General features: G+C 41.8%; 4 protein-coding genes across 5 annotated transcripts; 3 read left to right on the forward strand and 1 right to left on the reverse strand.

Moving 5' to 3' along the window:
- Positions 1-182: 182 nt before the first annotated feature.
- On the forward strand, positions 183-11,473 carry rev1 (REV1 DNA directed polymerase). 2 transcript variants are annotated; one of them, XM_041951318.1, is made up of 22 exons: positions 183-451; positions 1,272-1,347; positions 1,689-1,821; positions 2,266-2,434; positions 2,551-3,102; positions 3,204-4,024; positions 4,435-4,533; positions 4,658-4,774; positions 4,884-5,010; positions 5,097-5,225; positions 5,310-5,464; positions 5,541-5,660; positions 5,759-5,979; positions 6,080-6,252; positions 6,366-6,595; positions 6,678-6,856; positions 6,944-7,228; positions 7,852-7,951; positions 8,041-8,249; positions 8,366-8,516; positions 8,628-8,730; positions 8,821-11,473. In XM_041951318.1, the coding sequence occupies exons 2-22, from the start codon at positions 1,282-1,284 to the stop codon at positions 8,930-8,932; spliced, it is 4,251 nt and encodes a 1,416-aa protein (XP_041807252.1). In that variant the 5' UTR covers positions 183-451; positions 1,272-1,281; the 3' UTR covers positions 8,933-11,473. The 2 variants fall into 2 exon arrangements, with proteins under 2 accessions (XP_041807252.1, XP_041807253.1); XM_041951319.1 differs by having other exon boundaries at positions 8,044-8,249.
- A 574-nt stretch (positions 11,474-12,047) lies between these two features.
- On the forward strand, positions 12,048-16,093 carry txndc9 (thioredoxin domain containing 9). The gene is made up of 5 exons (XM_041951458.1): positions 12,048-12,110; positions 13,145-13,350; positions 14,200-14,318; positions 15,043-15,297; positions 15,398-16,093. The coding sequence occupies exons 2-5, from the start codon at positions 13,177-13,179 to the stop codon at positions 15,516-15,518; spliced, it is 669 nt and encodes a 222-aa protein (XP_041807392.1). The 5' UTR covers positions 12,048-12,110; positions 13,145-13,176; the 3' UTR covers positions 15,519-16,093.
- Positions 16,094-16,824: 731 nt separating this feature from the next.
- mrpl30 (mitochondrial ribosomal protein L30) lies at positions 16,825-20,071 on the reverse strand. The gene is made up of 5 exons (XM_041951459.1): positions 19,714-20,071; positions 18,528-18,614; positions 18,021-18,167; positions 17,476-17,549; positions 16,825-17,256 (listed from the first exon to the last, which is right to left on the reverse strand). The coding sequence occupies exons 1-5, from the start codon at positions 19,753-19,755 to the stop codon at positions 17,124-17,126; spliced, it is 483 nt and encodes a 160-aa protein (XP_041807393.1). The 5' UTR covers positions 19,756-20,071; the 3' UTR covers positions 16,825-17,123.
- Positions 20,072-20,471: 400 nt separating this feature from the next.
- Positions 20,472-23,486, forward strand: mitd1 (MIT, microtubule interacting and transport, domain containing 1). Its single transcript, XM_041951171.1, has 7 exons — positions 20,472-20,704; positions 20,800-20,901; positions 21,552-21,688; positions 22,346-22,432; positions 22,539-22,651; positions 22,773-22,833; positions 22,960-23,486. The coding sequence occupies exons 1-7, from the start codon at positions 20,560-20,562 to the stop codon at positions 23,053-23,055; spliced, it is 741 nt and encodes a 246-aa protein (XP_041807105.1). The 5' UTR covers positions 20,472-20,559; the 3' UTR covers positions 23,056-23,486.
- The last annotated feature ends 495 nt before the right edge of the window (positions 23,487-23,981 follow it).

A 23,981-nucleotide genomic window follows, 5' to 3' on the forward strand; every position in this document is an offset into this window, starting at 1 on the left:
TAAATACATACAGGAGCCTGTCAAGAAGGACAAACACTGTACATTTGTAATCTCACACACCTCCAAAATGGTCACTTGTCACCGAATGTTTTATTTTGAAAATCTTATCCGGAACTACTGTATTTCGCCGTGCTCACTTGACTCTAACTGAGAAAAAGGGAAAGCAAATGGATCAGGCGGTAGAAATGGAGAGCAAAAGGACTGGGAGGGAGAGCGAAAATGTTGAAGAGACATGGCGTGGCAGCGTAACAATATAAGGAGATCGCAGTTCATCAAAAGGACTTCTCCGGAGGATAAAGTCAAGGCTGAGGAGTCGAGCTAAGCGTCCGGAGGGTTTTCATTTCGCTTTGCTTTGGTGTCACCTCGGAATCAGTGCGCACACAACGTTTGTGTTGGGCATTATCTGCAGAGAGAAGTCTGTAGCCACCAGCCCAGCCTGACAGGATAAAAGGTAAAAGCAAGTGACTTCAGTTGGCGAACGATCACTCAGGACGGCGGTTTGTTTACAGCCGCCGTTAACACCGCACTGAAGTTACGTTACCGTGTCCATTGTTTGGCAGCTAACCCCGCCAGCATTGTTAGCGCGTGCGGGGAGCACACTTACACGCGTGCTTTTTCGTTCGCTTGAACTGACACGATGTTACGGTCGTGTCATGGCGCAGCGACATGCATGATTAACTAGCTAAGCATCGCTTTGAGTTGCTAGGCTAATGTTAGCCGCTGCCATGGAAAATGTGTCAAAGTGCCACATGGGGCTCTGTTGTAACCTAACGTTACCTGTCAGTGGCAGAGGACCTGCCCGGACATGCCCTTGGACACAGAGCTCTTGTCCTGAGTGTACAACCAGTGTCATAACACATGTACTGAATTAACATTACGACGCAGTCCTAAATTCACTCCAAAGCAGCCAGACATGTCAGTTGCTAACAGTGTCAGAGCTTGTCTGTGTTCTGCATCCTGCACCTGGGGGAAGATTTGTAAACTACCAACAAAACTTCACTCAGGAATTGTTGACTTGAATATGTAGCAATCTAATAGTACTAACCTTTCCAGTGAGGTGGTAATTGAAATGATTGACACACCTTTGTATGATTCATCTTGTCATCCAGCACCATTTGTGTGCATCACAAGCACATTCGTACATTTCTCCTGTAAATTATATAAAGGATCTAATCAGTGAATTAAGCTTTGACCTGTGCAGTCTGGTGTCTGAACCCCAGCTTTGACTTGCATGACTCAGTATTGATCAACAGCTCCTCTTGTGCTTCCAGGTAACTCAGTATGAGTCGAGATGGGTGGATGAAGAAGAAAGCCAATGCCAGTGGTGACAATGGTTGGGCTGAGAGGGTGAGTACCTGTCCTCTCGTCCACATGGAGAGGGTATATGCAGTTTATTAAGGTTAATTTAGCATGTTAGAAAGCAAAGCAGCAATGGATTAAAAAAAAAAACTTCTGCATAATGTGAAGTGTGTCATTTATACACGTAAAAAAAAGAGTGTCTGCATAGATGCTGTTCCCGATTTTGGTGGGTTATTATGTAAACCGCAAACATATTTGCAGAACATGCATGTGTGTCAGACGTGTGGTTTGGTATGTGTAAGTTCCCCAGTTGATCGGTCTGGGATTCTGCAGGCACAGTTGTTGTGATTGATGACACCTTGTTCTGTCACTTCTCTCCTTGTTTGCAGGGCGGCTACATGGCTGCCAAAGTTTCCAAGCTGGACGAGCAGTTTAAACTTGATGCCCCCAGAGAGAAACACAAGGAAGGGTCATGCTCCAGCATTTTCAATGGAGTGTCCATCTATGTCAATGGATACACAGGTAACACCGAGCTATAATGCATATTCTTACATAGTCGCTAGTTTGTTCCTCTTCACCCCTCTCACAGTTCAGTCAGTCTGTAACAGTTTGGTAATGTAAATGAGAGAATGTCCCAGAGGAGCATCAGGAGAAAATCACTTTCAGGTCATGGTTTATGTGATTACTGGCTCTATTTCTTACCCATGTATACATTTCCAGTGTTTGTGATGTTTTGTGCAGATCTATCAAGACTTTTGTGCAGATTACTTGGTGCACATGACCATTGAGATCAGGTATCTGGTCAGGTGGCCTATTGCTCAGTCTGCTGTAGAGGAGACATTGCATTTTGCCACTGTCAAGCTACATAACTGAAAATGTTACTGTAAGATGACTCATGAAATAATCAAACTGATCATTTCGGGATCTTTTCATTTGCTATTTTGTGTTTTGCCTGTTTGTGAGCAGAGCCAAGTGCAGATGAGCTGCGCAGGTTGATGATGCTGCACGGTGGCCAGTTCCACGTCTACTACTCTCGCTCTAAGACCACCCACATCATCGCCAATAACTTGCCCAACAGCAAAATTCAGGAGCTCAAAGGAGAAAAGGTCATTAAGCCACAGTGGATCACTGACAGGTGTGTTTAGTTGAACTTGTGTGCCTTCCATGGGTATACTTGGTTGTTTATTTAATGTGTCTTCTGCAGTATTAGCTAAAAATCCTTACGTTTACATTATGTTTGTTTAAAAACAGTGTCAAGGCTGGGCGTCTCCTGCCTTACCTACAGTACCAGCTGTATGCTAAACAGAAAGGGCCACTCTTTCCTGGCATGGCTCTGCAGCAGACCTCAGAAATCGCAGGGCCCAGCCACGGGCTGCTTCAGCCGAGCCTCCATCACAGGCTTCATCTGCCACAGCGCAGCATTCAGCACTCTCTTCTCAACCATGAGCAGTCTTCATCCAGCTGCCAGAATAACTCCGTCCCTCACTCCAGCCACAGTCGACTTCACCAAGGCAACATCCAACCTCAGCCCATCCCGCAAAGCTCTGCAGGTCACTTCATTGACACCCAACCAAGTCGCTTAGCGTCCGGTCACCTCAATACAGATCCCAGGCACGGAAGTCCTTTACACACCTACGCACTGTCTAACCCAAAAACCCCAAAACCCCCACACAAACCCCCACAGTCTACTCTTCAAACACCTCATGCTAATCTCCAGCACCAGAGAGCTGGCCAACCACAACCTCAGATCAGCTCTACTTGCAGCAGTGCCCAGAGTGGCTGCAAGGAAGAGGAATTAAAAATGTGAGTATGCAACCCCCCCCCTTTTTTTTTTTCCACACACAACGGGAATATCCTGTTCCATTACTTCTTGTTAAGTAAGACATCTCTTCTTTATCTCACAGAAATGGAGTATTGCAGACCTCATTGGATGTGATGAGCCATTCAAAGATGAATGAAATGCAAGAGTGTGGCAAAGAAGATCCTCTGCCACAGGTGGTGAATGAAGCACCCCTGACCAATGGACACGCTCACCTTGCTAATGGTGCCTTAAAGCCAGATGAACACTCTGTTGACAAGGAACTGCCTGAATGCAGACTCAAGAGTTCAGAGGATAAATCTCACAGTCCTTCAGTACAGTTTCATACCAAACCTGACCCCTATGAGTTTCCGCACAGTCCCCCAAAGCAGTCTGACCAGTCTCCTGTCTTTCTAGAGCAGTCCAGCTCTCAAGGAGCCTATGAGCAGAGGCCTAAACCTCCACCACCCACCTACCAGGAGGCTATAAAAGCCACTGAAAACCACCTACTGCTAAAACAGCTCCAGCCATCCTGTCAGGTTGATTCAAATCCCGAAAAGACTCCTCTTTCACCTGCATCTCGCCCCCTTTCACATTCTCCAATTCGACTAAACGGAAGTCACCATAATGCCTTTTCATCCAGCTCAGCCTCAATAAATACAACCGACATAACAACCAAACCTGATCCTCCCACTGCAAAGTCATCGTCACCATCCAAGTCCTCAACGCAGCTGCTGGCACAGACGGGCGGCTTGATCTCTGAGTTCTACTCTCACTCACGGTTACACCAGATCTCCACATGGAGGACTGGCTTTTCTGAGTATGTCAATGAACTGCATAGTAAAAGAAAAGCAGCTGGGGCCACCTCCTTTTCTGGAAAAGACCGACTGCGGAAATATGTTGCCCAGCACTCTGCAGACAGTCGAGGTAGGAAAGAAGAGGTCACTTTGTTGGTTTTCCTACTAAATTCAGGCTGCTATCTTTTTTTACCTATTTAATTGTTGTGAAGAAAGCATGTATTTGTGTGTCGTGGTGGCTCGGTGATCATGGATGGATAGCAAAACTTTTCAAGTGCAAATGCAAAGGGAGACATTAGTTATTCACCTCTCATTCTCACAATGTGTTATTGTTCTCTACTGTAAATAAATGCAAAATTCATTTTACTTATAAGTAAACTAGTACTCATAAGGCCTTAAAGTACATGTTAGAAAATCTAAAAGATAGATTATGAGTTCTGGGGATGCATGTGGCTTCATGGATTGTTGTGTTCCTGTCTTTTTGTGATTTGGTGAATACTTTGGCCTGATGTTCTGGTGTGTATTTATTTGTGTGGTCAGGTCAGTCAGCGCCCTCCAGTGTTAAGTCTTGCATTCTTCATGTGGACATGGACTGTTTCTTTGTGTCTGTGGGGATCCGACATCGACCAGAGCTCAGAGGTAAGGCTCTTTCGCGTCTGTTTAAATTGTGCGCTGGCAGTGAAATGTGTTCATATGTAATATTCACAAATTGGTCTCATCCATCCAGTCAGTGCTCACGCTTGAGGTCATGGTTTTCTTGCAGGGAAGCCTGTAGCTGTGACCAGCAACCGTGGAGAAGGCAGAGTGCCCCGGAGGGTTGGGGCCAACCCTCAGCTGGAGCAGCAGTACTACCAGAGGAAGCAGAGTCACCCTCGGCCTGGTGAGATTGTCGTACCCAAACTGTTTGTCATGGAGTGTTGCTCAGTGCGTTTCCTTTATTAGCCTGTACGTGTCTTACTTAACTGTAACGTCTTTATCTCGCCTCTCAGAGAGGGCAGATGAGGATCTATACAAAACTCCTTCACAAGAGAGTCCAGAGTCCCATGCCAACGGAGTCGACCAGGATGCTGCTGCTCTCTCCATGGCAGAGATTGCATCCTGCAGTTATGAGGCCAGGTAAGGACACACCTTCTTTATTAAACAACACAAATTACTGTATTTTTTGCTAACTACTATGTTAATACATCGGTTGTCTCTCACAGGCAGGCAGGCGTGAGGAACGGGATGTTTTTTGGCAAAGCAAAACAGCTATGTCCCTCGCTGCAGTCTGTCCCATATGATTTCGAAGCCTATAAAGAGGTGGCTCTCACCATGTATGAGACTCTTGCAGGGTAAGAAGAACTCAGTTTTTTACTCACTTCCCTCACATGTAAAATGATCTAAAGCACACCCTCTCATTTCTCACTCCTTTGCAGTTACACTCATGACATTGAGGCTCTGAGCTGTGATGAAGTGTTGATAGACGGTTCTGCTCTGCTAGCCGAGTTGGGCATCAGCCCAGAAGATCTGGCCAAAGCGATCAGAGCAGACATCAAGGAGAAAACGAGATGCTGTGCTTCAGTGGGCATGGGTGAGTCTTGTACTGTAAAATAGATCAAGATAGTGTTCCTGTTTTACAAGCTCAAACTGACTGCTCATCTGTTCAGGGTCCAACATCCTGTTGGCTCGGCTGTCGACCCGTAAGGCCAAGCCAGATGGGCAGTACTTCTTAAAGTCGGAAGAAGTGGATGATTTCATCAGGGACCTGCCAGTGACCAGCCTACCAGGTAGATACAGCACCACCTGCTGGTCGTGGCCTGCACTCCACAGTCTTCAAAATGTTCTTGTGGTGAATATTTGACTAATTGTCTTTTCTTTTCTCTAGGTGTTGGGCCTGTTATGGGCAGAAAGCTGGCTGCTATGGGTGTGAGGTTGTGTGGCGACCTCCAACAGGTCTCTCTGTCTCAGCTGCAAAAGAAATTTGGGCCCCGGACTGGACAAACCCTGTTCCGCTTCTGCAGGGGTCTAGATGACCGGCCTGTCCGCTATGAGAAGGAACGGAAGTCTGTCTCAGCTGAGATGAACTACAACATTCGCTTTACTAAGGTTATAGCTGCTTTCTTTCACCTGTGCCATCTCTTCTCTTTCATCCTCCCTGCAACCCTATCTCGCTATAACCCTCTTGTCCCCGTCATTCTGTGACCAGGTTGATGAGGCAGAGTGCTTCCTGACTAACTTGTCCACGGAGGTGCAGAAACGTTTACAAGAAGCAGGGCTGCGTGGTCGCAGAGTTACCCTTAAGGTCATGGTTCGCAAGGTTGGAGCTCCACTGGAACCAGCTAAATATGGTGGCCACGGTATATGTGATAACCTAGCCAGGTAAGAAAAGCCTGTTGTCCTTGTATGCTACAAGTGATTAATAATCTCCTCTTTTCATTGCTTATCCATTGTCTCCCTGTAAACGCATTCTTACCTGTCTCCCTCTCTGTCAGGACTGTGATGCTCGCTCAATCTACTGACAGCGGTCAGCTGATTGCTGCTGCTGTCATCAAGCTGTTTCATGCCATGAAGTTACAAGTTCAGGACCTGAGAGGGGTCGGCATCCAGGTTCAGCTTCTCGAAGGCAATCGCTCTGTCCACCAGGAATCCACAGGCTCCCGGACGCGTTCCATCAAGGAAATGTTGCTTGAGCAGGGATTAAATGCAAGATCAAGCAGCAGAGGTTTGTGCAAAGTGTTTGTGATTCTGGTTATAATCATTGTTGTCATCGGTGAAATCAGTTGACTTGAAGATCAATATTACAGATGTTGCTGACAGCAACACACATCAGGAGTCTTTCTCAGCACCTGGCACCTGTCCACATCCTCTGTCCCCTCCCGAGCCAGTCCCAGGAACAAGCAGAGAGCAGCAGACATGCAGACAAACTCCAAAACATTCTCAAGCACGTCTCAACTTCAGTATTGAGGTCCCCTCCCCTTCACAGGTGAGGTCTTGAAAGAAGTGTCTGACTGATCAAACAGTTTAACAATGAAATGTTTTTAACAACCCGTGCTTCTCTTTGATGTCCCAGGTGGATCGTTCCGTGTTGGAGGCCTTGCCTGCGGAGCTGAGAGAACAAGTGGAGCAGTCGTGGATGAATCGGGATGGGAGACCAAATAACCGTCAGTCACCCAGTCCACATCCCTCCGCTCCTCCTCCACAGCCTCCATCTCTGAAGACTCGCCCAACCTCCCCTCTTCGTCCGCCTACCTCTGCTCCTGCACTCTACACTCCACCTGTTGGCACGTTGGTTCTGCAGATTCCGAACCAGCCGGACAGTCCGGGGATCGTACTGGAACTGCCAAACTTCTCGCAGGTAGAGTTGCAGCCGTTTGACATTTTGATGCTGTGGTAATTCAATTTAGAAAATTCAAACAATATTTTCATGCTTAAATGTTTTGTTACATATTGATTTCATTTTATTACCTTATACAGAGTGGTTGCAGAGTGTAATAGATCTGTTTTTTTTACACTGAAATATAGCAGGACACAAGATATAGATAAAAGTGCAAACAGGAAGTTAGTTGATCTTTGACAGCCTGCAACATTTGGAAGAAACTTTGATGAGAAAGTGATGTTATACTCTTTTGACAAGTTTATAGCCTTTTGGTTCATTCAGTGTACATAAGTATTTTCATCCCCTTAAGTGTATCTGGGTCAGGGTGGCAGCAGACCAGAGTAGCCTCTTTTCATGTCTCCTTTGTTTGGAAAGGAAGCTGTGTGGCTCAGGTCTCCTAGAAGTCGCTCACATCATCCCGATTCAGTATTTTTCATATACGTTAACAATCTGTCTATAATTTTGTCATCATGACTGTTCATATTGTAATTTCACAATTGGGAGGGCAAAAGCTCTTCTCAAAACTGCACATTAGCCCCCAGTTATACAAAGCTGATTTCCTTGTGTCTACGTGTTGAGCTTCATTTCATGTCTGACTGCAGGTTGATCCAGACGTATTTGCTGCCCTTCCCAAAGAGCTCCAGGAAGAACTGAAGTCTGCCTACAACAGTGTAACAAATATGCAGCCCCAGGCAAAAACGTGTAAGTCTCCCGGTAAAAATGGTTTAAATTGAATGGGTTATTGGCTTGCATGTTGTCTTCATCTCATGGTTTTCCTCTTGGTTTCTCAGCAGTGGAGCCGAAGAATCCGCTTATGCAGCTGAAACAGTCAGGAGTCGGAATAGGTATTGGTCGGGTGAAGCGGCGCTACAAGAGAAAAAATGCGGTGAGCCCCGCTAAAAAAGGTCCTTCCCCTGTGAAGAGGCGTCAGCCGACCAACAGCCCAGCCAAAACCCCGCAACCTCCTCTCAAATCACGGGAACCAATGAACATAGTAAAGGTGAGCCAATAAACAGTTCCACACATGAAAGTGAACGCCTTCCTTGTGGTGGTGGCAGTATGTAAAGATAGACATGACCTTTTGGAACTGAACTTGCTCTTGTTTTCCCTGCCCAGACTGAAAATGGTCCCTCCGCATCGACCTCAAAACCAGACATCCCGGAGAATCTGTCCAAATTCAGTCCTCGACCTGCTCCGGCGTTGGCTGGAGCATGTGACCTGACGGACATTAAAACACTCCTACGGGAATGGGTCACCACCATAACAGGTATGCAGGGAAGAAACCGCTCTGTCACAGCGCCTGCTCATGCACTTACCCATGTCGTTGTTTGTGTGGTTGCAAGAAATGCATTTTTAATGACTTGTTACTTTTCGTCAGAACCCATGGAGGAGGACATCCTGCAGGTGGTGAAATACTGCACTGATCTGATTGACGACAAAGATCTGGAGAAGCTGGATTTGATAATAAAATATATGAAAAGGTAAGTACTGAACAGTTCAGCCTCCTCTGTTCCTATACCACCCCAGCTTTCTTTCTGTGTCTTCATTTATTCTGTGTGTCGTCTGTGCAGGCTCATGCAGCAGTCGGTGGAGTCTGTTTGGAGTATGGCGTTTGACTTCATCCTGGACAACGTGCAGGTGGTTGTGCAGCAGGCTTATGGTAGCACCCTGAAGATAGCATGAAGCAGGAGGGGAAGTGTTTTCACTGCGTGTTACCATTACGTCGCTTTTTGTTTTGCTGCTTTTTCCTCCTTCTCAGCTGTGACACCACTGAAGCATCTACCAGAATATTCTCGGTGGCCTCCTGAAATAGAAATGACTAACTTCACACACCTCACAATACACTACATTCTGTTCTTCTCTTTAATGGACACGTAAGGGTGCTTTCACACCTGTGGTTCGATTTGTTTGGTTCGGAATGACGTTTTGCAAATGAACCAAGAGGATTAAACATGAAGTTGGACAGACTGATAAGTCCTTGATGGGACAGTTTTGGTCATTGTCATTCGGACATGCATCATCAGACCCATGGAGAAAATCAAACTCTGGTGGCTGACAGATGTTTATGCAGCACTTTAATGTGTATATTTATATTCTTAGGTGTGAGCTCCTGAAGAAATAGCAGACTCTAAGCATTATTAGTATTGTTACACTGCAAATTTAAAGCATTTTATGAGCAATGACCAACAGGTAGAGACAGGACTTATTACTGTGGAATTGCTGTCACACCCTTTTCAATGGGCCAAGAAAGTAGACGGAGTAGGATACAAGCACAAAACAGCAACTTTTGACCTGTTAATCAGTGAAATTACCCGTCACTGATGTGCATATGTGCTACAACAGTTACCAAATGATTTGCATATGTGTACATGGCTTACACAGATCAATTAGAAGGTCGCTCTATGAACAGACTTCGTGATTAGTAGATGGATTTATTCGTTGCTTAGGTTTTGAAATTGTTCTAAAATCATGAATCTCCTATCATAAAATCATGTGGTCGGTTGGTGTGCTTTTCACACTGCAAGCAAACCACATCAGAGAATGCTTGACATCAGGCCGAGACCCACCTTTTAAAGTGGTCTTGGTCCGAGGAGTTGATTGACAACTTTCACACTAGTCCAGACGACCGCACTCACGTTGCAAACGGACCTGAGGTTGTTTTAACTGAACCGACCAGGTCAGGTGTTAAAGCACCCTAACACAAATGGAAAAGCAGGAAATGTACTTCTATCAATCTACACAACAACACCCAGAATGATGATAATCGTAGCAGCTTTTTGCAAATTCATCATTTTCATATGGAGTTCTTTTTTAGAGAACGCTAAGATTTGTTTTCAAACGTTTGTGAGATTTTATATAGAAATTGTTGCTGGCACCACTTAACTCTTTCTTATACATCCAGTCTACGCCAGCCTTATACGAGTTTAAATCTCCCTCCTCCTGGAGAGTGTTTTCCATCTGATAAAGCTGTCGACTTCCCCCTGTGTGTTCCTGTGGTTTAAATAATGTTACACGGGCACATTTAGAGGTTAATTTTTGATTCACAGATGCAGTTAAATCAGTCTAGGTTCAAAATAATGACTGTGATACCACAATCATCATATTTAACCTGGTTTCAGGATCAGGTAGTGTAGCACTCCTCAGACATCAGATTTATGATAATCCCAGAAATGGTCGGAATAAAATACTTAATTTTTCATCAGTGTGCTACTTGTACTGACCTGTGAAATATTTCCAACTGCTGTGTTGCAAAAAAGCGAACAAAATGTAGTCTGTTGCATACAGTAGTATCTTTTCTCTTGTCTCTCGCAAAAAAAGTGCCAAACCCTGTTATTATAGTGTGTAAATAATGTTTTTAAAGACACTTCTTAAAGGTTTTCAAAGAAAAGATGTACGTGGAGGGTTTACCTCTTGTATTGTTTACATGTAGTGACTTCTTAGTAACTGTCTTTAAATTGTAAATCTTCTCACTCTAATTGTTTGTAAGTTGTTCAAACATGGAAATTGAAAGCTGGCCAAAGCACTTCATATAAGGTTAACTGTTGATTCTCAGTAGCACTCTGACTCGGGAGAATGTTGAAGGGGGTTATGGCAATCAATGAGTAGCCTATGCATATATTTTCATCACTAATAAGTGAGATGTCCCTTCAAGATAGTGTAACATGTCATACAGCCTCCTTATTTGGACTAAATCTCAGTTTTCCTGTGTGTTTCCAGTCAAGTTACTAGTTTGTCAAATCTGAATATTGAAATAATTTTGCATTTGCAAAGGAACGCGTGACCTGATTTTTAACTCTGAAGCCCATCGTATGTACTTGTGTACATACATTGGAGACGTTTGTATGGCTTGTGGCTACATCGTTGTATTTGTGTGAAGTTAACTTTTCTGATTGGTGATTAGAAGTACTCAGCAGATGCGGCTGGCTGGCTGGCTTGTGATGTCACCATGCGAGACATTATGTGTGTGGTTGAAAAGTTAAAAACAGTATCTCTATATGCAAACCAAATCGGTCTGTCCTTTTTTAACTTGTTGAAATGAATGTAATTCAGAATGTGCAAGTCTCCACTCACTTTCAAAATGTTTGCTTCTCTTCACCTGTCATATCTTGCCAGAAGTTAAAATTGGCCAGTCTTGACTTCTCTAAACTGGCTTGTGCCTGAAGACCTGAAGCTGTGAACTTGTTTGTAAGTTTTCTAAATCTTGGTAATAAACTGTAAACTCTGTATTAACTTGTTTGTCTGTGTCGTTTTTAAAGCTACAGTGTGAGTAATAGAAGGGTGTCCACTGAAGTTAATGTTGGTTCTGAAAATAATGTTTTTCCTACTGTTACATTACAAACTGGAAATAGTGCAGGATGTCTAATTTTGAGTGATCAACTCTACACTGTCCTGTAAGGAACAGATAAATGCAGTAGTATTTAAAACTTCTATACTCAAAACTTCACTTGATATCAAAGGAGTTTTTTTCTCTTTTATTATGTTTGCAGGTATGAAATCCACAAATGTGCTAAGTTGCTGAAATACTGCATGTTTGTGCCAAACAAACTGAGGTCAAGAATCCCAGTATACCAGCCACCAGTCTCTTTCTTATCAACATGTATTATGAATAAATTAAAAAAAAGAGGCAAGTTTAAGTTTTTCAATATTTTATTTTTGGTATTATTTAATACAAACAAATGTGTATCCATAGGAATACTGTTTTTGTTTTCAGTGTGTCATAATTGAGTTAGAGGTTTGAGTTTGGCTTCCTTCCCGGATGTAGTTTGCCTGACGTCGGCGTGCCCACAGTGACGTTACATCCGCAACCGTTTGCATTTCGCGCACGAACTGAAGTGTTGGTGAGCACCTGTAAATCTATCAGGTAACACACATTTCACTGCAGTGAGGTTATGAATTAGCATATCTTAATTTTAACACAGCGTAACATCGACGTTTGTCATTATTTCACACACTGATCGAGTATTTTCCCTGGTCGATGCGAATGCAACTTATCTATAAAATTCGCAGGGCTAATGTTAGCTTAGCAGGCTAGCATTAGCTTTAGCATTGTCAAATTTTTTTCGTGGTTAGTGGCCAAAGTTAGTACGTAGCTACATTTCTCGATTAACTGGTGTGTATAGATTAGCTGCATATGAGGCGAAAAGGCAGGGGTCGAAAAATGAACAACCATAACCAAGTATGTGACCGCAGCTAGGCTAACGCTAGCAAGAACCGGTGAAAACAAGGTGTGCCCAGTTACCATGGCTTTGTCTCTACTTTGGATACGTTGCTCAGTCTGACAGCATTCGGCGTCATGTTTTTCTCAATGACTTGACAGGAGCGCCAGCCTCTTACTTACACACTGGGTTATTCACACTAGTGTTGATCATAATTGGCATTTTTCTACGTATATCTTGCTAAATGTAATATAGTCTAATACAACAGTCCTGCAATAAACCCTACCCTCAGAATGATAGCAGTGTTCAGCTTTTGTTGAAACTGAGAGGTGTGTATAATGTTTTATCCGTCCCATTTGTTATTAATGACGGTAGACTTAACACTAGGAACGTCTCTCAGTGGAACAAAACACAAATCAACATCATCACAAACTACAGCTTCTGAAAGCTGAACATTATCCCCTCTGCTTTAATGCTGGGCTGTTACATTAGACTGCATTAGTTTCAGCTGGGTGTACTGGCTAACTGAGTGTGCAATTTGCATTATGCAAATGTGCATTTTCATTGTGAAAAACTGTTGAAGTTATATTTTTTTTCCCCCCTCTGATGTAACTGTTATCATTGTGGCATGTTGTGGAAGTTATTGAGCGGCGATATCTCAACTGGTGTCATATTGTTAGCTTGTACGTTATCTGGTGTCGCATCTCAGCTTTCACGATCTGTCCTTTTACTTCCTCAGATTCAAAAGAGTTGCACACTGAGCAGGCAACCATGGCCAACCAACCAATCGATATCATAACAAAGGTTTTGGAGCAGTCAGCCAAGCTGGTGGAGGAGAAGCTGGATGCGCAGTTGAGCAAACTGAATGAAATGGATGAAGATGATTTGGAAAGACTTAAGGAAAGGCGATTGGAGGCCCTTAAAAAAGCCCAGAAACAGGAGCAGGTATGTGGGATGTTTTCTTTTAACTGTTTTATACTCATTGGCTCACGCAGTGAATTGTACCATTTTGGAAAATGAGACTCCAAAAGCAGATGAAATGATCAGGGCCACTTAGTAAATACACTTACAGCAAGTGCAACATTTCTGTCACAACATCAGCATCTGCTGATGTTGTGACAGAAATCTGTGTGTCCATGCCACTGCTTTAACTGGCATGTATCTCGATACTGATGATACTTTGAAATAATTATTTCTTGGAGGTGTTTTGTTATTATGTGACAGTGTGATTTTGAATTCTGTTACTTACTTATTTAACTTGTCATGGGGTTTTCTGGAATCTTGTGGACTTTTGAGGAAAGGATTGTTGGATAATTGTAAGTCAGAAAAGATCAGAGGTCTATAGTTTTTTTGACAGTTGCTTTGTTTTGTTTTTTTACAAAAGTGTGTCTTCACAGAGCGATATATACTTAGATGGTAATTTTTCAGCTGTTTTATCCACAGGGTCCCTCTGAAATTCATTGTTTATTCTGTTAGAAATACATTTTGTTAGAATATTAGCCAAGACAAAAAAACGTTATGGAAACCAGTTTTGCAATGGAGAGTTTCAGAAAAATAATTGAATTTTGCACAAGGGCCGTGGTGCTTCTGATTTACTCTCTTGCTTTCAAGTTTTTCTGTACACGAGGAATCCAAGTCGATTTTTCCTGGGAAAAACTGTTTGCCACTGTTCACATCCCAAATCGGCTACCAAAAGAGACTGCACGTTCTCATTGTGCTCAAATTTAAAGGCCAGTTTTTTTCACTCTTTAAGAGTCACTGTTCTGCCACTCAACTGAGTTCTCTGTTTTGAAGGAGTGGTTGTCTAAAGGCCATGGAGAGTACAGAGAAGTCCCAAGTGAGAAGGATTTTTTCAGCGAGGTCAAAGAGAGCAAGAATGTTGTCTGCCACTTCTACAGAAGTTCCACCTTCAGGTACGTCCATAGCTCACATTCATTTATCTGTATTAAGACCCTAAGCAACAGGTGTACAATTAAGAAATTTTACCTTGCAATAAAATGATTAGTCAATTAATTGATGAGTCAGTGAGCAGAACATTAACATGCAATGATCATGATGATTGATTCATAGTGTCATTTATCAAGCAAAAATGGCGTTTTCTATAATTTTAAGTTAGATTCTTGGGTTTTTAAGTCTTTGTCCGACAAAACAAGCAATTTGAAGACATCACTTTTGGCTCTGGTAAACAGGCTTTTTTTTTTTATACTGTTTTCTGACAATTTGTATACAATATGAAAAATCAAAAAAATAATAAGTAATGAAAATGATATTAAATTGCAGTCCTAATTTAATCACCTTAATAATGCTTAAGCATGTCACATTCAGGAGTCAGCACCATACCTCACTGGTGCCCAGCTTTATATATAGTTTGTTCTTTATAGTCTTATTTCACAATTTTTCACTTATTTCACTGTGTGTAATGCTGCTGCAGCTCTGCAATTTCCCAGCTTGGGATATATAAAGCCAGCCAGCCAGCCAGCCAGCCCCAGCCAGCCAGTGTTTAAATGATCACATTTTTCATGATGGATCTCTTCTACAAGTTAATTTCTCTGTTTTTGATTTTTGATTTTAGTAGCTAAGCGAAATTGTCATCAGGCTGCTGAACCTGCCATTCTGCCATCTATCCCTTACATATAGGTGTAAGATCCTCGACAAACACTTGGCCATCTTGGCAAAGAAGCATGTTGAGACCAAGTTCATCAAACTGAATGTGGAAAAGGCCCCATTTCTGACAGAGAGGCTGCGCATCAAGGTCATTCCTACGCTGGCCCTGCTATTAGACGGAAAAACAAAGGACTATGTGGTTGGATTCACTGACCTGGGAAACACAGACGAGTTTCCCACAGACATGCTTGAATGGAGACTCGGCTGTGCAGATGTTATTAAGTACAGGTGAGACATCCCTCCTTCACCTTTTAGCAACAGATTCACTGTGATTTGCTGATTAAAACATTCAACCTGATTTTAACATCACACATTTTTCCTGTTCCAGTGGTAACCTGATGGAGCCTCCTACAGCGACGCAGAGGTCGGGCACAAAGTTCACGAGGGTGGAGAAGAAAACCATCAGAGGACGAGCTTACGATTCAGATTCAGATTCTGGAGATGACTGAAAAGCATCGACAGTCTTCCGGTTTTCTCTCTCAGGGCTACCTCATTCAAAAAAGCCTAGCAGACAGCCCATTTTAATTTTTCCTCTGCCCTTCTCTCAGTGATTTTACCTCACATTTTCCATATTTTAATGTACCATATCTCAAATCAAGTGATCAGTTAACATTTTTGATTGAGCCTTATTTAATAAATTGTCTGCCATGTTTTATATTTCAATAACTACTTAAAGAGCAAGAAAACATTACTCATCTAATTGTTGAGAATCCAGTATATGTCACAGAATCGTTGCACTAACCATGTATCATCTAGCTCTTAGATTCATCTTATTGTTTTTGATTTTGTTTTGTTGGCTAAACCCTTAAAGCTTTGTCCTTAGTTAGAGGTGTGCTCATTTAGGTAGTTCTGTTTATTTCGTGTGTTTCCTTGTAACCGTGTGAGTCTGATGATGAACAGAAATCTTGATGCATGAGTGCCAAGTTCATCTTTTAGCACCAGAATACATTTTTACATGACATTTCCTTGTAGCAAGAATTTGGCTTAACTAATGCAGACTTAATAAAAAGTATAACAGGAATTTAAAAATGTCTGCTGTGATTTTGTATAGCTTCTCTGGATGCTGTAGCAGCATCCCATGTTTCAGTCGGGTATGTATGGGTGGAAACACAGGATCCTACAGTTCCCATAATGCAACACAATATTTCTTTATTGGACCCTTTCTCTCTAAACAAAACTTGTGTAAAATTGAGTGCCCATCCCATTTCATGTTACATCAGGTTTCTATAACATTCACTGAAGTGATTCATTGATGTCAGTGATAATGTTAAAGCCCCCCCACACACACACTCTAGTTTGTTTGTCTCTAGTTTCACCTGTGGTGTCATGCTGAAGTGGCACTTAAGAAAGCTTGATCGATTGCACTCTGAATGTATAACATTTCAAAGTAGTATACAAATGTGAAGTTACTTGGCTTCTTATTTACTTGCAGTATGCAACGAAGCCTGTGTAGGGAGTCTGCATGTTTTCCTTGTTCGTGCAAGGGTTTCCTCACACTCTCCGAAGATGCAGGTTAGGTTTATTTATGACTCGAAATTACCCGTGTCAGCTGGGATCGTCTCCAGCCCACTGGAACACTCTGAGGGATACAGCTCATAGATGGTTGGATGTGTACAGTTAGTATGTAGTATGGAACTACACAGCTACAGTCCTGTAAAGTCCTGTCTGAGGGGACCCTTGGCTTCTGAAATAACTCTGAGAATTGCCATTGGCAGTCTGAACAATCTACAAAAAACAAGAGAAAAGGATAAAAAAGCTCTTTAGAGTTTTTATACATGTTAAATAAAGAATCTGAACCATCACCTGTTGCTAAATAGTCACTGAAAACAGATTTTCAATTTTAACATCTGCATATATGACTGACAAACTGGTAATTAAGTTATTTATTGAAGGGTAGACAAAATAAACCAACTTGCCTGGATAACTACTGAATAAACCCACAACCCATTCAAACCTGGATCACAGACTGGAATCAGCAGGACGCTATGGAACACAGGATTTTCCATAACAATTATGAACAACTGAGCTGTTAACTGACATAATTGAAAGCTGAGTTAAGATTCAATAGCCTTGGGCTCCACAGGTTGGAGGAGGCGACGAACAATCAGTTCTCCGTTGCTGTTAATGTAGGAGTCTGCCATGTCCTGTTCAGCAGGGAGTCCGTAGGGAGTCCTCAGAGGCTGGATCCTGAATGAACCAGGAAAAGACAGGAAGTCATACACACGGTCTCTTCAAATATACCTTCAATGATCAGATTAATAGCTTTAAGAGGCACTTGTTGAGTGTTCTTATGAAGATAAATTCTCTTTTGTAACTTAAGTCCTGAATCTACATCTGCTGGCACATTTTCTTTTGCTGCATGCTTTCATGATTTGCAGAGACGCTCCTTTTTTTAATTAATCTTACCTTACAAGGTGCTTGACAAATTTCAGTTGGCTGTTGACTGCAGGTGTGTTTTTGTGAATCACAGGTACATGTGCCTAAATACACAGCAAGAACAGTGACAGAGCAAAAAAAAAATTAAGACTGAGCATTACGGAAAAAACAATAATAAATGGTCTTTGTAACTCCATAGTGGACAGATGCTTTGCCTGCCTGGGAAGATACAACCACAGCTAATAATTTTAGGGTTCATCCCTCTATACTGCTCACCTATCTTATTGAAAGTTGTTTCTTTGGTCTACACCACAGGGCTGAGGCACAATGTGTATAATGCTAATTGAGGTGCTAATTTATGCTTATAAAAGGCACTGCACATGACCTATTTACACATTTGTACTCCTCAATAATACATCTCAGTACTGTACATTTCTCTAATTCTTGAGAGTCTGGTGTTCTCTAAAACATTTCCTTTGTTTGTCTCTTCCTTTTCTTAAATTATCTTGAATTCACTTTGACAGTATAACAGAGGAGGCAACCTTTGCTCCGGGCTCTGAACACAAAAGCCTGACCTTTTGAAGCCCAAGGTGTTTCACCATCTCTTTCTCCCAGTATGGCCTTCGGATCACACTTTTGACTCGTGTCACTATATGCAGTTTATGAGGCTGGTCTGGATCCCCTCCATATTTCTCATGTTCTTTTGATCTCTCAGCAAAAAGCTGTGAAGGAAAACACAGAGTCTTTGAACACCGACAACAGAGAAAATGTGCTGAAGTAACCCTTTAATCATAATCAGAAGTGCAGAACAGGAGCATCATTATTAGCATGGGGGATTAATCTGCTGCACCTAATGATCCCCCTTCCCGTCTTCTGTATACCGTTAATAGACCCTTGACCCTGCTGGGATTCGACCCTACCTAATTTACCAATATGCACTATATAAACGAAAAATTACCAAGGTATTAAAGTTAGATTTTGACACAAGGCCACTGTACAAGACAGGGCAAGTTTGCAATCAATTAAATTATTTGCAACTAATGGAGACACAGCAAACCCGTGGCTTTTGCCTTGATTCTTACCTGTTGTGGGATTCTTGCTTTGGTAAATTTGCTGCATGCAGACACAAACCATGGGCAAGGTGACAAAAGTGGACTTTCTGTCAGGATCTGTAAACACAAACAGTGACGAGTCAAAATGAAAAGCAAAGTGTGATAATGGAGATGAAGAGGTGCTTTGTAATGCAGGAGCACAGAGCATCCTGTAGGGTAGGGCCCTATGACGTGAGGCAATTTAAATTTGTCAACCGTCAGATTTTGGCATTATGTTAATACTGTGGTGGCAATCACTTTAGTGTCTCTGGGTTTATTCCGCCATTGTGGGCAATGTTTTAAGTCGATGAGGTGGGCAGCTCCAGTTTTGAGGATGATTTTTGGAAAAATATGATCAAGTAATTACATTTGTCCGGTACAATTTGCTAATTATTTTTTAATTTAATCACTGTCAGAACAGTTTCTCCATATAATATATTGCAATTATGTGTTAACACAATTAGGGCTGCAACGACTAATTGCCAACTATTTTGACAATTGATTAATCGGTCTGAGCAATTTTAAGAAATTAAAAGTCAGAATTTTCTGATTTCAGCTTCTTAAATGTGGCCATTGTCTGGTTTCTTTGCTCTTCTGAGACAGTAAACTGAGTATGTTTTAGGTTGTGGACAAAACAAGACATTTGAGGACTTCATCTTGAGCTTTGGGAAACACTGATTGACATATAGCACCATTTTCTGACCGTTAAAAGACCCACCAACTAATCCAGTACTGAGGAAAATAATCGTCAGATAAATCGCCAATGAAATTTATCATTAGTTGCAGCCCTGAACACAACAAAAAATAGAGACAGTTAATTTACCCATGTTGCCCACCCTCTATGAACAATTGAATGACTTAGATGATGGCACTATTTATCACTTATTAATATTTGAACAAGCCAGATTTCCAGATGGATAAGTAACTTTCAGCATAGCAGAAGTTTGGGCAGGTTGAGTTGAAAAACGCAATGAACAAAACAAATTTAATGTGATATCACGCGCTATGTCGATTTTTGTAACTAACGTTATACATTGAAGACAAAAAGTCAATTCTCACATTTACATACAAAATCCCTTCACAGTGTGGACACATAGAGGTCCTGCTTTAAAATACAGAAAACGTTACTTGCTTCTGTCAGTATTGGACTGTTAAAGTTTGGAAGTGAGGGTCTTACCTTGACAGATAAACAGCTCAAACCGCGAATAACGCCTGGCATGTTTTATTTTTCGGCAGGGCTGCCGGCCACAGACAGCTAGCTAACTTGCTACAGCAACTACAGTCATTCACGCCAAGGTTAAAGCCGTACAGATCGCAAAATAAGCGCGTAGATCAAACGTAGCTATCCGTTATGAAAAAACAAACAAATGCTATTATATTCATACCATATTCACCAAATTTACACGTAAAACGTTAATTCAAGAGTTGATTAACAACGCCTAACGGATAGTCACGTTACTATCATACTGGTTTATCTCCTCCATGGAAGTCTCCACCGGAAGCATTTTCCACGAGGACCCGCCCTATGCTGCCTCTACGCTGATTTGTTACGTTTACGTTTAGATGGTTGGTTAGATGGTCAGGGTTGGAAACTATTGCAGGTTTAGAGCCAATCTGAGACAAGATAGGGGCGGGTCTTCGTAGAACGGTTGGGGAAAAACATACGCGGAAACATCAAGGAGTTACATTGAAATTGCACCGATATGAAACACGTTGCTTCAACGATGTTCCGATGGTCTATCTTGGCGATTTAAAGAAATAAAAAATACACTATTTAAACCTAATAAGATATGATTAAACAAAGGTGCTTTAGGCAAATGTTTTTGTTTCAAGTAATACTGCACCCACCTAATCACTTTGGACCATAACTCCAGCACTAAGTTTCTCCGGGAGTTATTTTTGTGGCGCACTTACGTAGCTATCAGATTGAGAAGATACTTCTGTGACTTCTCTGACAGTAGATAAGCATGAATACACTGTTGGCTTTCTAGAAGCTTTTGAAAGACGAAGGATAGGTAGAATAATGACACAAAATCATGTGTCAGGGATGGAGACATCTGCCATCTCCGTCCTGAAGCGGGCAGTGGAGCTGGACCAGAGCGGCCGCTTCCAGGAGTCTCTTGTCTGCTACCAGGAGGGCATCCAGTTGCTTATGGACGTGTTGAAAGGTCTTTGACTCACTCTTTCAGGCATACACACAGTACAAACCAGTGAAGAGGACATGAATCATAATTTATTCCGGTCTCCTTGCTCCTGCCAGCAGCTGTGAAAGATGACTCAAAGAGAGGGCACTACAGGGATAAGATAAAGGGCTACATGGACAGAGCAGAGCAAATCAAAGCTCATGTGAACCAGATGAAAGAAGGTAATCAACACAAGCACTGGCTGAACAACACACAGGGGCGAAGTGGGCAGCTGCCTCAGCCAAGGCCGCCAGATTAACATGCTGTGGGGCAAGAATGAGCTCAGGGACCCCACTGACCCCCTTTGTTTGTGGTTAATAGGCTTTGCATACAATAATTTTGTCATATATGAACCATCTATACTTTAGAGAAGGGCCTTGTGTACCTTGTCAAAATGGGTAGAAAAGTAGGGTCTGCCTCAAGGCCCTTAGCTGAGAATGTACTTCAGTGGTGCGCATAAAATAAAATATAAAACAAACATAACTTCTTATTCTCACAAACCAACTGGCTCACACAGCACAATACAAAATAAAAACGATAAGGGCCCTAATGTTGCTCCTGCAGTTTTACCCAATCTCAAGGCTGTGATGAAAAATGTTGTTTGAATACTTTTACGATTTCAGTTGATATTTTACTACACAGTGCGTATCGTTAAACAAATTTGTGTTTGATCAAATGATCACAATCTACGTGACATACAGAAAACCTTAGGCAGTGTAGTATTCTGGGGGTTGGTCTAAATAGGAGCTTTTACTGTTGCAAGCTGCTGTCTGTGCCACCTCTAATTTCCATTTCTTGTCTCTTTCTGTTTCTGTTTCCCTTCTCTTGTCAGATGGGAAATACCACGAGCAGATACGAATAGCCGAGGATGCTGTTGGTTACAGCTATGAGGCTCTGTTCAAGCCGTACATCAGCAGTTTGCTCACAGAGGTCTGGGTTGAAGATCCATACATACGGCACATCCACCAAGTAAGAGCCTTGTTTCTGTCAGTGCACTGGTAAAGCATGATATCACCTGACATGACAAAGGCATGAAGGTGGATTGTGCTTTATCAGTGTATCTTGAGGTCCCAGTGCCAAAATCTGTTTTTGAGACATCATTATTTCATTATGCTGCATTTTCCTAATTTAGGTTTAATCAAGTTACAAAAACAGTGTCAAATTTACAATTTTCTCTTACTAAAATTAGAAATGTCAAAATTATCAAATTTACAACAACATGCAGAAGAAATGCAGCCAATACTGGTATTTGAAAAGCTGGAACCAGCAAGTATTTGGTATCTGTAATGGATAAATTACTTAAGTGATTTTATGTGGACTGTCTGTCCGTTGAATAAGCATTAGTGAAATTTTTCAATCCAAGGCTTTATTTCTTGCAAACTTTTGCGACATGAATAATACCTGAATAATAATACCAAAACATAATTTCTGTTGTCTCATAATATTACCATTGATTGCCTAAAATGTTGATTTTTCTTTTTTCTTTTTTTTTTCATTTTTACAATGCACAAAGCCTTCTTTGTTTTGATGTTCATATCTTAACGCTAACTTTTAATCTCAACATACTGCTGTACTAAACTCACCCTAACATGTGAAACAAACCTCTCCCCCTTCCCTCCACTCCAGTTGTACAACTTCCTGCGGTTCTGCGAGATGCTGCTCAAAGCGTCCTGCAAGGTGAAAAAGATCCATCTCCTCACCACTCAGGAGGAAGTAGGTTATTTAAGTAATGAGGTCACACTACACAGTGAATGCATGGCAGCCATAGCAGTCTCTTCTGTTCATTTTGTGTTGAACTGCCATTCATTTTGTCCTGCAGACGGACAGCAGCCAGCAGAGCAACGCTCTGGCCGAGCTGAAAGAGAGTCTTGCTGCCCAGGGAGTGACTCTGGATCTGCAGTACTCCTCCACCATACATGACAGGGAGATCAGGTACAGCTGCAACTGGCTCACAAAGGATTTAATTCCAAAAAACAGCACACTCTGTTTCACATTAGCACTCCACTCTTATGATTGCAGCTTTATTTTAATCCAAAATTCATTGTGTTTCAAGGTTTGACAATGGTTGGATCATCAAGATAGGAAGAGGACTGGATTACTTCAAGAGACCAAAAGTGAGACGTCATACTCATTGATATTCGTCCCTTTCTATGGCTGCCACTGTCAGACATACAGTGCTGAATGTCTGTGAGTCAACACGTGGAGTTCTGGTTGTAAGAAATGTTCGTTTTGTCTTCCAGGGACGATTCTCTATCGGATATTGTGACTATGACCTCAGGCAGTGCCAGGAGACCTCCGTAGACATTTTTCACACCAAACACACAAAAACATTGTGAGAGCCATAAAGTTTCAGTTCCTTTTTTCTATCTCAAGTGACTTAATTTACTTACCTGCCCTCAAAACAACACATCACAACAAATCCAACAACACGTTGTTGGATTTGTTGTCAATGTACAGGCGCACTTGACCGGCCTTATAACGACTGTGTGCCATTAATGTCAAAGGTTTTACTCAGCATGTTTTTTGTCACTCTCTTCAAACTCAACCAACTGGATGATTTCTGGACTGTATGAATGATTTTCTATTTATTCACTGTTATATGTAGTTTTCATCTCTTTTCTTTGAAATGTTCTTGATGATTTTTTCCCCACTTTTCTTTTATAAGTGGGTGGCTATGACTGTTTACAGGTAACATGGTTTTTAGGGTACCATACTGCCATCTGGTGGAAAAATAAACATTTTAACATTATATTATTAAGTGCCTTTATAAAATGATGAGATGTGTCTGTGTGTTATTTCTCGATTTTTATGCTGTTGTTCAATTCATAGATAGAAAAATAGCAACCTTACAGAATTAGTAGTGTCTGATTTTGGTGTCTTTGTATTGTAACCTACCACACAAACTGGAGTTTTTGGAGCAGTGGAATATTAGTTCTATATAGTAAATTTAGTTTATGTTACATAGTGGTCTATAATTATTTATTGGAAAGTCAACGTTGAGGGTCCCCCCAGTTTACAAAAGAATCTCTAATCAAAAAGACGACTATTTGCTTGCCTACGCCAGAGCTTCTGACCAACTCAGCAGACTCAGTTGTCAAAGAACAGTTCATGTTCCAACTTTGCATAAATCTGAGCACCATTGGACCTCTGGTCCATGTTGGTTTAGGGGGAGACACTACAGGTAAAAACATTGTTGCATCATTTGTGTATTTAACATGAAATTTCAGAAAACTTAACACAAAAATAATTGCTTTAATGTAAG

This window comes from Chelmon rostratus, chromosome 13 (genome assembly GCF_017976325.1).
Source record: "Chelmon rostratus isolate fCheRos1 chromosome 13, fCheRos1.pri, whole genome shotgun sequence".
NCBI lineage: Eukaryota > Metazoa > Chordata > Actinopteri > Chaetodontiformes > Chaetodontidae > Chelmon > Chelmon rostratus.

Excerpts from the sequence above, each read along its gene's own strand:
- rev1 (XM_041951318.1), top strand. The coding sequence starts at position 1,282 with ATGAGTCGAGATGGGTGGATGAAGAAGAAAGCCAATGCCAGTGGTGAC. Across the intron at positions 3,103-3,203 it reads AAGGAAGAGGAATTAAAAAT|AAATGGAGTATTGCAGACCT; the intron begins GTGAGTATGCAA and ends TTTATCTCACAG. Across the intron at positions 4,775-4,883 it reads GCAGAGTCACCCTCGGCCTG|AGAGGGCAGATGAGGATCTA; the intron begins GTGAGATTGTCG and ends CTCGCCTCTCAG.
- txndc9 (XM_041951458.1), top strand. The coding sequence starts at position 13,177 with ATGGCCAACCAACCAATCGATATCATAACAAAGGTTTTGGAGCAGTCA. Across the intron at positions 14,319-15,042 it reads TACAGAAGTTCCACCTTCAG|GTGTAAGATCCTCGACAAAC; the intron begins GTACGTCCATAG and ends CCTTACATATAG. Across the intron at positions 15,298-15,397 it reads GCAGATGTTATTAAGTACAG|TGGTAACCTGATGGAGCCTC; the intron begins GTGAGACATCCC and ends TTCCTGTTCCAG.
- mrpl30 (XM_041951459.1), bottom strand. The coding sequence starts at position 19,755 with ATGCCAGGCGTTATTCGCGGTTTGAGCTGTTTATCTGTCAAG. Across the intron at positions 17,550-18,020 it reads AACACCTTGGGCTTCAAAAG|GCACATGTACCTGTGATTCA; the intron begins GTCAGGCTTTTG and ends CTGTGTATTTAG. Across the intron at positions 17,257-17,475 it reads TTTGTCAAGCACCTTGTAAG|GATCCAGCCTCTGAGGACTC; the intron begins GTAAGATTAATT and ends TGGTTCATTCAG.
- mitd1 (XM_041951171.1), top strand. The coding sequence starts at position 20,560 with ATGACACAAAATCATGTGTCAGGGATGGAGACATCTGCCATCTCCGTC. Across the intron at positions 21,689-22,345 it reads ACATACGGCACATCCACCAA|TTGTACAACTTCCTGCGGTT; the intron begins GTAAGAGCCTTG and ends CCTCCACTCCAG. Across the intron at positions 22,652-22,772 it reads ATACATGACAGGGAGATCAG|GTTTGACAATGGTTGGATCA; the intron begins GTACAGCTGCAA and ends TTGTGTTTCAAG.